At 41.7% G+C, this 12878-nt stretch overlaps 1 protein-coding gene across 1 annotated transcript in view; it reads right to left on the bottom strand.

Moving 5' to 3' along the window:
* Positions 1-12878, bottom strand: part of WT1 (Wilms tumor 1) — a 52012-nt gene that overhangs the window by 30240 nt on the left and 8894 nt on the right. The window contains exons 6-7 of the mRNA XM_006753985.1: positions 2206-2283; positions 1267-1317 (exon numbers count right to left, since the gene is read on the bottom strand). Of these exons, the coding sequence (XP_006754048.1) occupies positions 1267-1317; positions 2206-2283 (129 nt within the window). The remainder of the gene's footprint in view (positions 1-1266; positions 1318-2205; positions 2284-12878) is intronic.

Genomic DNA, 12878 nt, shown 5'->3' with positions numbered 1-12878 from the left:
AGAAATACATTCGGATTTCAGAAATCCTTTTTCAGCATATAAGCACCAAACCAATGAAAAAAGTTCTGCTAAGTGTTTTCTTTTTCTTATGCAGAATTGATAAAAACAAATTATTCACATTGTGTGCTTCATTGTTACAATATAGCTTCTGACTCTCCAGCAAGTGACTAATATCACATGTCTAAAGACCTTCAAAGATATCAGAATTATCTCAACTATGGAAAGACCCAGACTCAAATAGATGACAAGATTCCTTATTTATAAATTTTATAACTAAGCAAAAAACAAACAAAACAAGCAAACTTACATACTCAACATACAGATATTTTTTTAAAACGGTAACATACACACTTCACAATTAAGTTCTTTCTATTCTTGGCATTTAGTTTGTGGAGTTAATGAATTCTGAGTGAAGAAAAGGAAGAGATCCAGAAAGAAAGAGTGAGACCAAGAAGCCAAGAAATATAAGACAGTTGAAAGTAGGCAGAGGATGGAATGCTGAAATTGTCAGCAGTCTCTTGGATGCAGGTAGGGAGAGAAAAGTGTCAAATCAACAGGAAGTTTCTTATTTTGGGATCCAGAAAAGGAAATGGAGATTTGAATAAAAAAGAAAAATTGGGGGTGAAAGTAGAGAGAAGCATCTAACAGTTGATGAAAAACAACTCTGCTGATTATTGAAGGGTTATCCAAAAAAATATATTACTGAGCCCAAAAGAGGATGAGGAGAGGGAGGCCAGTTCAGGTGTTCAAGCAGAGAAAATGAAATCAAAAGATATAGTTATAGAAATTTCCCAGGGTGCAGGCTACAGGACTGGGGAAGACACAGATGTTGGGAATGAAAAATTCTTTGCAGAAAGTCTGGTCATAGACTTGGGGTAAAAATTAAGTTCTCCCTTAGAGATTTAAAGATAAGTGGAGAGAATGCAAGTGAAGTATGACCGAAAGATTTGATTGATCTAACAGGAATATATGTAATGCCATGAATCTAGTATTTTATGAAACATTCAGGAGGAAATGAGAAGGGTTCCTACTGCATCATTCTAAAAATTGTTTTCCAGGAGTATGTTGATGAGAAATGTCACCACCTCCATTTTCATCCACAACATGTTCTCGATAAATAAGAGGACGCAGAAAGGGAGAGAGATTTTTCCCATGCCAGTGCAAGGATAGCTACCCTGATTACCCAGTGTCAGTCCTAACTCCTGCATCGCCCCCAGCACCATCAACAAGGCCTATGCATTTGCCATCATCGCATTTTCCACTCACTTGCTCTGCCCTTCTGTCCATTTCACTGAGCTGGAGCTCCCAGCAGCAACTCTAGAAGAGAAGAAGAGGCGGGGGGTGGGGAATGGAGCATGCATGGCTCTAAAAGCCTCCCAGAACCCAGAATCCGATGAGAAGTCACTAAATACACAGAGATGTGAAGCTAGCTGTCTAGTCCAGAGTACTGAACTAAGTCCCCAGTCCCACTGGAGCTGAGGGTGGGGTGAAAGGCCCCACAGGGAGGCTGGGAAGAACCTGGGCTTTTGGAATCAGATCTGGGCGTGGAATCTCAGCTCTATCACTTCAGACAAAGTGAACTTGGGAACCTGAGCTTGATTTACTTCTTTGGAAAACAGGGTAACAATAGTAGGCCTCATACTGTTGTTAGGAAGATTAGATGAGGTGACCTAAAAGATTACCTGATATACCACAGGAGCTTGATGAGTGTCATATCCAATTGCCTATCAACTCAGACTTGCTAGAAAACTGAAAGCAACCAGGTTTGAGAACTTTGAGTCTGGATTGTCCAAATCATCATCTCTCAAATATAAATTTAGATCCTGAACTTTGCAAACACAAAGCATTTTTTGATAAGATAGAGTAGTAGTTAACATCTGTGATACCACTAGCAAAACATAAACATTAAATGAGGTTGAATGGACACAACTTCAAAGAACTCTAAAATATTCAAAAGGAAAGGCCATATTAAGTTCTCCAAATATTCTCAACGCCCTTGTTCCAGACAAAAATATCCCCTATGTCTATGCCTGAAAATGTAATACTTGAACACAACCCACCAACTGGGGGTGGAAGAAAACACCTTGATTGTACAAAGAGCCTTGCCTATTCTTCTAAAAATGTACTCTTTTCATAACTTATTAGCATCTTTAAAATGGTTCAAATAGGTATAAGTTTCTGTTTAAGGAATAGAGAAAACCTTACCCCTTTAGTGTGGCTCCCAAGTTCATCTGATTCCAGGTCATGCATTCAAGCTGGGAGGTCATCTGGTATAAATTGTCACTGTTAGAAAAACATCCAGAGTTAGAAACGCATAGTTACAAAAACTAAAAATAAATGTGCCATTGTCTCTTGAAACAGCAATGGAGCTTTGACTCCCCTTTACAGTGGAAGCCTCCATGTTTTCCAGAATGACAGACCACAAGTCTGAAATAATTTTCATTTCACCCCACTGATCTTTTGCACAGTTATTCACTTCACACAGCAACAAGGATGTGAGAGTAATTTAGAAGCCTTTAAAAAAAACCTTAGTATAGAGTGAATGTTGAAGTTTCTAAAGAGGTATTAAACCTTGGAAGGGAAGAGGCTAAAGGGAGTAAAACTTTGAAAGGCAACACAGGCTGGATAACTCAACATTAAAGTTAAAAGCCTGGAGCTGAAAGTAAAAAGACAGCAGATTAATTATTCGTGAAAAGGCCATTAAGTTGTTTTAATCAAAAGGATAAGTATCATGTGGATTATGAGGGCCTAAAACGTCAGAGTGATGGGTGATGGATGGTCTCAAACTCAAGGACGTGACGAGGAAGAGAAAGAGGATGAACTACGCACCACGAAAGGAATCATTTTCTATAAAATTTTTAATCCTGGTACAAGTTAAATGGAGCTTTTTTTCTAAAAGCCTCCAACCCAGTTTTATAAAGCTGGATGAGGGAAAACAATGGCTGATCACTTACATTAAGACCCCAAAGGAGAAATACATTATCGTGTAAACCAATCAAAAATTGTTCTCTCCCTTTTACTTTGCACATACAACTGTTAGAAACATCTCTATTACATGTGTTTTTAAACATTATTCTAAATGCATTATAGAAGAGCTATCACAGCCATGCCCTGAAATAACACCCCAAAGTATCCTGCATGTTCGACTCTTTTAAGCATCTTTATGACAGGTTTTTTAATTTTCATTCATTCTTTCATTTTCTATTTATCTCATTCCTAGAAAACTAGAAGATGAATCAATCATCAGGCATCTCCTAAAATATCCAAGCTCTATTAAGAATGAATTTAGTCCTGAACTGAAATGGTTAATTATGAAATGTGAAACCCAAGAGATGAATGGTTTGTTTGGAAGCCCTTGGTCTAAACACATTACAGACATTACAGGACATTTTCGCTCCACCTTCACGGCAGACTGTGAACAAAGGGTAAGAAGCTTTCAATATCTAATGTGCGATATCAGATTGCAAATTCTGGACAATCTCCGTCTTGTCATGGCATTCCTTTGGGTTGCCTTCATCCATCGGGCCGGGGCAACACCAGTTTAATTATGAGAAGGTTTAGTCAGGCCAACCAAACTGGGAAATTACAGCAACTCGGAATAAATGAATACTGTGCTCTCTCTTGGCACAGCTTGATAAATCAAGGTAGAGTACATCTGCCTCTCATATAATCACTCTGAAAATTATTTTGAAGATAACACAGGATAAGGAGGAAATCAGAGTCCAGAAGTGAATTTTACATATGAAATGAGAAGTGACTTCAATCTCAAAGTATGTGTAGTTTCATTAGTCAGTGTATGTCTGGACCCCATCATTCATCCCCATGTCTGACTGGCTATTATGCTACTACAATATCCTACATATCAATGAGAAAAAAATGATTAGTTTCTCCTGCAGCTTCCCGGTTTGCAGCAGCGGCCGGTGCTGGTCTGTGCCACTACGTTTCTCAATTCCATGAATTCTTGCTGTAAGGCCAGTGTAATTAATTCCTGAAGGACCCCAATTTTTATTAGAAGTGCCAGCCTGCTACATTTAAACACGGGAGAGTTTCTTGAACTTTCTTTGGGTTGACAGTTCATTAATAAGCAGCCTCCTCCACAATCTCTACTGGTTTTTGTTCTCCTGCGCCTTTTCATCAAGCAATCCATTTATTAATCTTGCCATTAATCTCAGCCAACAGGCATTGTATTCCCCAGGCAGCTCTATATATTTGTCACTAATTTTTAAAAAATTGTTCACCAGTTGAATCACTCAGCTCCAGCTGACAATTTTCCTAGGCCCTATAGGGACGTGTGATCTTTCTAAAATGATTTCATCCCTGCGTAAAACTAAGAAAGTCCTAATTTCTAAGAGGGCTGAGAAATAAGATGAATGACAGAAGTTTACACATATGGGTTAATGAGTCCCGAATATTGTTTAGGAATTTTCTCACAGAATTAAAATCCAATAGATTCCTAAGGGTCTCTGTATGGAAGTACCCCAATGAGAAAATATTTTAAGGACATTTTCTTGGCCCCCAATACCTCAAATACAAGGTATGTCTTACATATAGGTATCTTCCTAATTGGTGCTTAATAAATATATTGCCCTGTCCAATATGGTAGTCACTAGTCACATGTGATTATTGAGCACTTGAAATATGGCTAGTGCCACATGTTGAAATAAGATTTTACTATATTGAGTTATATAGAATATTTCAAAATTAATTTCACAGTTTTTTTTTATTTGGCTACTAACAAATTTCAAATTATGCATTGACTTGCATTATGTTTCTGTTGGACAGTGTTACTCTGTAAGTTTTAGAATATGGAGCAAATCAATTCAGTTCTTTGCACCTCAGTTTTCTTATCTGTCAAATGGGAATATCAATCTCAATTGATCTAACTTTGCAGAGATGCTGTAAAGCTCTAATAATGGCTCTTGGAGGCCTACACAGATAAAATATTTTAATTTCATGATCATACAGGTTTCAGGTATGGGTTTCTATATGATCATATTAACCAATGTCACCCCAATAAATTTAATAAAAAAATTAAAGCAAACAAAAATATTTTAATTTTTCTAACCCAACAAATTTTGCACAGCACTTCCATACATCTCGAATATTCTTCACAACAGTTTTACTGGTATGTGGTAGTTATAATTATAATTATAATTATAATTATTCCCATTTATCAGAGGAGGACCTGGGCTCAGAGAAGTGCCTAGTGCTGACTTTCCTGATGTCCCTACCCCCACCCTGCCCAGCTCCTTTGAAAGCTTCAGACATCATTTGGCCTCTGAGCCTTGTCCTCTCATTGCCATTTAAATAATAGTAATAATAATGTAATAATAATATAGACAAGAGGTTGGAAGTGAAAGAAACATACATAAGAAAGCATCATAACCTATTTTATCTCCAGAAAGTGACAAGATGCAAGATGCCCAACACATCCTCTTGAGCTAACCAAGGACAGTGTGCCAGTAGAAGCCCAACTTCTTGATTTTAGTGGTCCTGATAGCCCAGCTTACAAATCCTCAGAAGGGGAGAGAAGGTGGGATGGGAAGAAGAACTTTCAGAAAATCCCCCAAGCTACTAATAGGTTTCCTGAGGCCAGCGATGGGATCACAGCACAATTTCAACCACATCCTGCCTTCTCTTGGCTGGGAGTCCCCAGCAGCTCAGTCAGTAGGCTTGGCTGGCACAATCTTTAACTGGAAGTCAACGACAGCAATGACAATAACTGCTGCTGGGGAGAGGACAAAATATGAACTGGAGCTAAAAATACTGGGCCCAGGCATGCTCAGGCTCCGATCTCTTTGGGCAATCGGTCAACACCCAGCTCTCATTATGAAAACCCACAGAAAGAGGCAGCACTGGTCAAAGAATATACAGCCTCTGACAAATAGTGCATCTAATTATTAAATAACCACTGTAGGTGTCAACCGCCTCATTCCCAGAGGAGATCAGATAAGCAGGTGGTTTGGCTCAGAGCGACCACAGTGGTCACGTAGGCATTTCAGCTCCCGGTCTAACTCTGTCTGTTCGGAAGTGAACTCTGAAATTGCAGGCTGCCAAAATATATTCTGAAAGTCATGCTGTCCTTTATATTTTTGTAAGTGGGTCTTTTTTTTAAAGTTACTTGTTTCCTATGAAAGAAATGTTTGAAGTTGGAGGCAAAAGGGAGAGGAAAAAAACTTCTATAACTGGGATTAATGCAAGCTGGAGAAAAATAAAAGGAAGTCCGTCCTAGCAAAAAGGGGAACTTAAAAGGAAATCAGTAGTAGATCATATAGAGTTTATTTTGGCCTGGACTGCAGTATTACTGAGTTCTCGACCTCTGCACAAAAAGAAAGGAAGAAGAAAACCCTCAGCTATTATCTGGACTGAACCTCCTCCACTCTTCAAATGCATGTGTAATTCAAGTACATTTTCATCTTTAAGTGTGTTTACTATATTCAACAGAATAAGGTAGAAAAGTACCTATCACCACGGGAATGGAACCACTGAACCTGGTTGAGATTGGAGTTACCTCTGCCAGATGTTTGCTAGTTGGCAAAGTAGCATCTTTTTTCTCCATTACAGTTTACATTTGATATTATTCTGTATTAGTTTCAGGTATACAGCATAGAGGTTAGACAATCATACTTTACAAAGTGGTTCCTGTGGTATTTCTTTCTAGTACCCACCTAGCCCCAGACATAGTTATTACAATATTATTGACTATATTCCCTATGCTGTAATTTACATCCCTGTGACTATTCTGTAACTACCAATTTGTCAATTTGTACTCCTTAATCTCTTCACTTTTTTCACCCAGCCTTCCCAACCTCTCTGAAAAGTAGCATCTTGGTAGAAGAATTTCCCCATAGGATGTTATTTTTTAAAGCCAAATAAGAAAATGGCGTCTATAACTGGCATTTGTGATCAGAATTGCTAATGTTTCCAGCGTTTGCTATCATCGCTCTGCCCCACACTGTGGTTTCACCTGTACCTGATAACGAAGGCTCAAGAACCAGACTTTCCCACTGCCCTTTTCCTGAGTTCTTCCCTCTGAGGCGCCTAGGAGGCTGCCAGTTGAGAAATTTCTGCCCAGCAGGCCATGGTGAATAATTATTTTACAGTCAATCTCTTGGTATTGTAATTTCTCTCAAGCTCACCAGTTAACCAAAGAAAAACCCACTGGGGATTCAACTTCTATTAATAAACACTTGGTCAGCACAAAAGTTGAAGGAATATTTGAAACTAGATTTTCCTCTCTCCCTGGAGACACATCCAATGCAAGCCCTTGGCTTTGATAACACTGCCAACCAACCACCCTGGAAACCATTCCAGACTTTCTGCCTTCATGCCTACCTATGTGGGAAACATATGCCAGTGTTGTCTAAAGTGAAATTTGCACCCCATGTAAAGTGTACTTGGATACACCAGTGAAAAGATACAGCATTGATTGGGCACAAACTGTCCTCTGATCTGTGTCTAAGTATAAAACTAACCTAATGGTGGGTTGTGAACTTCTCACTGACCTGGATTCCCCAGAAAACTCTATGGCTGCTAAGAAAATTTATCTCCTATGAAAGACAATCTACTGGTAAGGCTCCATTGTCAACTTCACCATTTGTGAATCATTAACAGTCAATTAAAAATTGTCAAATCATCAATGATTGCTTCCCAAATTGCTAAGGGGCAAAAGGAAACATTCTCATTTATATTAGTAGCACAATTGCTAACGAAGAATAGGCAAATGACACATAGAAGAATAAAATGAAAGAGAAACAACTAGAATATAGAAAGAAATAGTGGACACAGAACTTTTCAAAGTAGCTGTGAGAATCAAGCTGGGCAATGGGCACAGTAGAGGGTTGGGGTTCCAAGGAGGTCAGCAACCAGACAAGGCTTGTGGAAGAGGACTCAAGGGGAATGGGCAAGGGAGGTCCAGCTAGCTGTAGGCTCTAGATCAGCCGTTCTCAACCTGTGGGTCGCGACCCCTTTGGGGGTCGAATGACCCTTTCACAGGGGTCGCCTAAGACCATTGGAAAGCACATATATAATTACATATTGTTTTTGTGATTAATCACTATGCTTTAATTATGTTCAATGTGTAACAATGAAATTGGGGGTCACCACAACATGAGGGTCGCGGCATTAGGAAGGTTGAGAACCACTGCTCTAGATAGAAATCACAGGGAACATTATATTATACTCAATGTGGGTGGACTTTACTATTCTGTCCCCTCAGGGGAACATGGGGTCCAACATTCCCTGAGACCATGCCTCTGAGCAAGCAGAAAGCTGGGTGACCCTGGAAGCAGACATTCCTCCTGGGTGATGGACGGGGAGGAAGGTCTCTACCCTGATTTCTTAGGTGTCTGAAATGGAACTTCACCAACAGTTCACATCCTGTGGTAAAGGCGAAGTTAGAGGAGTCTGCAGTTTGAAAGACAGAGCTGCTTTGTTAGGACTTAAGGAGAGAGTTCAAGTTGGCTCCAATAATGCTCACCAGGGGAAAGCATTGTCCTCAGTCCACTAAGTGCTTACTATTGAAAGCTATGGGTAAAACTAGTGGATAATGGTTTCTTTCACAATTGTGGGAAATAAAGATCTTCCTCTAGTGCAGTGGTTCTCAACCTTCCTAATGCCGCAACCCTTTAATACAGTTCCTCATGTTGTGATGACCCCCAATTTCATTGTTACAAATTGAACATAATTAAAGCATAGTGATTAATCACAAAAACAATATGTAATTATATATGTATTTTCCGATGGTCTTAGGCGACGCCTGTGAAAGGGTCATTTGACCCCCAAGAGTCAAGCAAGACCCAGGGCAGATGCCACTTTGGAACAGGAATGGCACTTACGTATCACTAGAGGCAGCAGGGCGGGTGCAGTGGGTAGAAGCATGGATTCAGAAGCCTCCCTACCTGAATTTGAACACCAGCTCTGTCCCTTACTGTGTCCCACTGGGCAAATTCATCGCCCAGGGCCTGTTTCTTCCTCTGTGAAGTGGGGGTGATAATTTCAAAGGGATAACTCAAAGAGTTCTCATGTGATTAGGTAAGTCAATAGTTGTAAAGTGCTTAGAATGGTGCCTGGATGAAGTAAGTGTGTATAAGCACTTGTTATTACTATTTATTAGCAAAAGCATGGACTTTATAAGGGGAATATTCCAGGTGGAGTGGCCTGGCACCCCTCGGTGATGCAGAGCTCAGATGGGCTTTGAAGTCAGAGACACTGAGGATCAAATCCTGATTCTGATTCTCACTCACTATGTGACCCTGGGCAAGTTACTTCTAGTCTCTAAGCCTATTTCCTCCCTAGTACCTACCCTCATAAAATAATCAGAAGAATTAAATGAGTGAACTGAGTGAAGCACTTAGCACAATGCCCAGCAGTACCGAGTCAGCATGCAGTAATAGATCCTAGTTACTATGTTACAGGGACTCGCGCTTTCACCCAGCTATGATCATTGGCTTCCCCAAGGGCTGAAATCTAGTTTCATAAGCCTTCGTGGCCTTTGGACAAAACTCTACCCATCTTCAACTTGGGGGAGTGGGCAAGGAGGAAGGGGAAACCATCTCCTAATCACTTTCCATAAGTTGATTGAGGGCATTTTCTACTCACTGCTGTTTGCACCTACACACAAATGTGTATAGCTGTAACTCCTCAGGTATGTTTTACCTGGGAGAGAGAAGAGAACTTACAATGTTTCCCTTGTTGTAAAGTACAGAATTCTGAGAATTTCCTCAAAGAAATTCACATTGTGCGCTGCTGCTTATTTAATGGCCGTATATGTGCCACTACCTTTACTTCATGCTGGGAAGGGAGACTGAATCCGATAGTGGGGAGACAAAACTTTGGGAAGAAGGGTGGCGAAGAAGCTGGGCAGGCTGCCTCAAAGGGTCAAGTGCAACGAAGCAAACAAAATAGGACAAGCCTTTCCCAGGCGGTCCCAGTGTTGGACAGAAAAGCACCACTGAATCTCAAAAATCCAAAAGTTAAGTTATTAAGTGATTCAAGTTTAGTCCTATTTTCCATGCTTTTTCACACACTGTTCCCAAAGGCATTTAAATGCCCCTTCAGACTTTTTTAAGGAGTAGAAAAGAAAAAAATGACATAACTGCAGTGATGTCGACGCACAGACCCAATTTTAAAATAACCCTACACCTGCCCATTCATCATTACTGCCGGGGAAGCACCTGATCATTTTTTTTTTCATTTAGACAAAACAAATCCAGCTTATTTTGTCTGATTAAGCTTATAAAACACTGATAGACATTTCTCCGTAGTTAGTCTTGACATATCAGATATCATTACTCCAGATAATTTTTTAAAAGCAATTTGTTTAAGTGACATGTAAGATGCCTGTACAGCTCTCTCTTCCCAAGCCATCCATCCAGAGAATTGAGGAAAAAGAAAGATAAGCTACACCAGGCACCACCAGGGTGTTTCTGTGAAAAGGGCACACTAAGGAAACACAGTGCTCCCCAGCTGGTGACAGCCCAAGGAGAAAGACCTCAACTCTTTCAAGAATAGCCAAAAAAGAACCCAACTCTTAGAAGGTACAGCCTCAGTTGCAGTAATAAAAACACTATCAATAACTACTTGACATTTATTAAGTGCTTACTGAATACCAATTAGGCAATGCTAAACCTCGAAGGCTTCTTTTCACGATACCTAATTATCATCTGATTTAGTACTTCAGTACCTGGAGAGTCCCTTGATCAACATAGGTGGATGGAGATGAGGTACTGAGGACACCGTGAAATACTTGTTTACACAACTACTGTAACAGGGTATATGATTACTTGTACTTCAGCTTGAAGTACCTGATCTTTGAAAGTGATTAGAAAAATAGTGACTTTAGGGTGGATAGAGCCTCAAAGACTCAGATAGTACAAACTTCAAGGGAGCAAGCTCTTTTCCTACTGGGGTCAGAAATTCTTTTTTAGGAGATGTTACTGCTTAGGGAATTTTCTGTAATGGGGGAAAATGGTATTTTTGTGACATTCATTTAAAAATGAGAAGCAAAGTGTTGTAATTACGTAGGAAGAAAAAAAGGGATACACAGATATTTCCCAAAGATGAACCTGACAAAATTGCTTTATAGAGTGGCCAATTACAAACTGGGTCTCAAAAATGTGAAAATTTTATGTATAAAATGCAATTCAAGTGACTTTTCCTATGTCTATAGTAATCACAAATTTAGCCCTAAGTCAAAATCCACCCCTAGGGACTCAGTTTGGAGAACTGCTATTCAAGTGTGATCACTTTATCCCTGACTCCTTTTCTTTCTGGGTGGCTTAGTCCCTCGGGTAGCTCAGTCCCCTTGATGGGCCCTTTCCTAGTGTCCCACAAGGTGGATTTATGCTTAAGAGAAAGGAAATAAGAAATGTGAGTAAGGCCCTGCCCTGGTAGCTCAGTTGGTTGGAGAATTGTCCCGAAGCACCAAGGTTTTTGGTTTGATCACTGGTCAGGGCACATACAAGAATCAACCAGTGAATGCATAAATAAGTGGAAAAACAAATTGATGTTTTTGTCTGTCTCTAAATTCAATCAATAAATTTTTTTAAAAAAGAAAGAAATGTGTGTGAACTGTGTGTCACCACTGACCCAGACTCCAATGGCCTCTCAACCCCCATCTCCCAGGTGGTATCCGGGCCCATCTAAACAGCACTCAGCATCAAAGTCTTCCTCTCCACCTGGGGTGAGGCACCAAGCAGGGATCACGGAGAGAAGAACAGGCCAATGGGGAGCCATTCCAACTGCTCCCCTAAGGCTACTAGAACAATAGCAAGGTCACTCTGGCAATGGGCAGGAGCTGCTCCTCAAAAAGGAGGGGGAGGGCACTTCCACTCGTTTTGCTAAGGGAGGAGGATCACAATAGAGGATGGTTGGGAACTCTGCATCCATTCCAGTGACCTGACTCAGAGAGGGGAGGCAGAGATGCTGGGCTTGGAGCAGAACACTGGGCCTGCAATGCTGAAGAACAGAGCTGGGTTCCAGCTAGGAAGGGAGAAAAGGAGGGTGATGCGTTGTGACCTTTCTATCTCTGTCTGTGAAGAGAGGGGTGGGGGCGGGGGGGGGGAGGGAGAGGAGGAAAAAGAAAAAAAAGTGATCTCAAATCCAAGATCCTATAAGAGATGCTGAATTTTCCAATCAAAAGAAAGTGTCCAAAGCAGGCACAGCTCAGGCATACAGAAGTGGAAAGGGCTCCGGCCCTACCTCCCCAGAGCAGTAGAATCAGACCAGTACCGGGCTCAATTTCATGAGCGCGCCAGGCCTTTCGGAGGCGCCACTGCGGGGTGGGGAGCCAAGACTCCTTCCCCTCCTCCACCTGTGGGACTGAAGGTCCCCCAGGCGCGGCCATTCCCCCCACCCAATCTCTCAGGGCAGATGCTTTTCCTTCCTTCATTACCTCACTACCTCCTTCCCTTGACGTCAGCCCCGGGCCCAGGAGCGGAGGGGAGGGAGGATGGAGATGAGTTTGGGGGCCAGTCGGTATCAGGATCGCCGGAGCACCGGGGTGAGGGGTAGGGGTGGTATGTGAGGTAATGCGCGCCCAATCCGCGGGCTCCTAGGGCCGGGAGCGGCCAGTTCACTCCCCCCGCCCCACCTCCCCGCCTGGTGCAGGCTGGTGTGTGTGCACCAGTTACTAGGCAACCCTATCGGAGACGCGGGATGCTGGCCAAGTTCACCCAAAGTTGAAGAATAAATTTGGGGGAGAGTAGGTGGAGGGTGGAGCGAGAACCGAGAGAAGGCACAAGGGACAGGAAAAAAAGCTTCGAAGGGAAAGAAGCCGTCTTCCGCCTCCTGGGAACAGGAAGAAGGGCGGGCTCGGCACTCCCCGGCGACCCGACTGCAGTCCCCAACGCAGGCTGGAGTCCGGCCCAGCGCGCAGC

This window comes from Myotis davidii, unplaced genomic scaffold (assembly GCF_000327345.1).
Source record: "Myotis davidii unplaced genomic scaffold, ASM32734v1 scaffold330, whole genome shotgun sequence".
Classification (NCBI taxonomy): Eukaryota; Metazoa; Chordata; class Mammalia; order Chiroptera; family Vespertilionidae; genus Myotis; species Myotis davidii.
The sequence above is the reverse complement of the archived record's forward strand: the minus strand, read 5'-3'. Positions and strand labels throughout refer to the sequence as shown.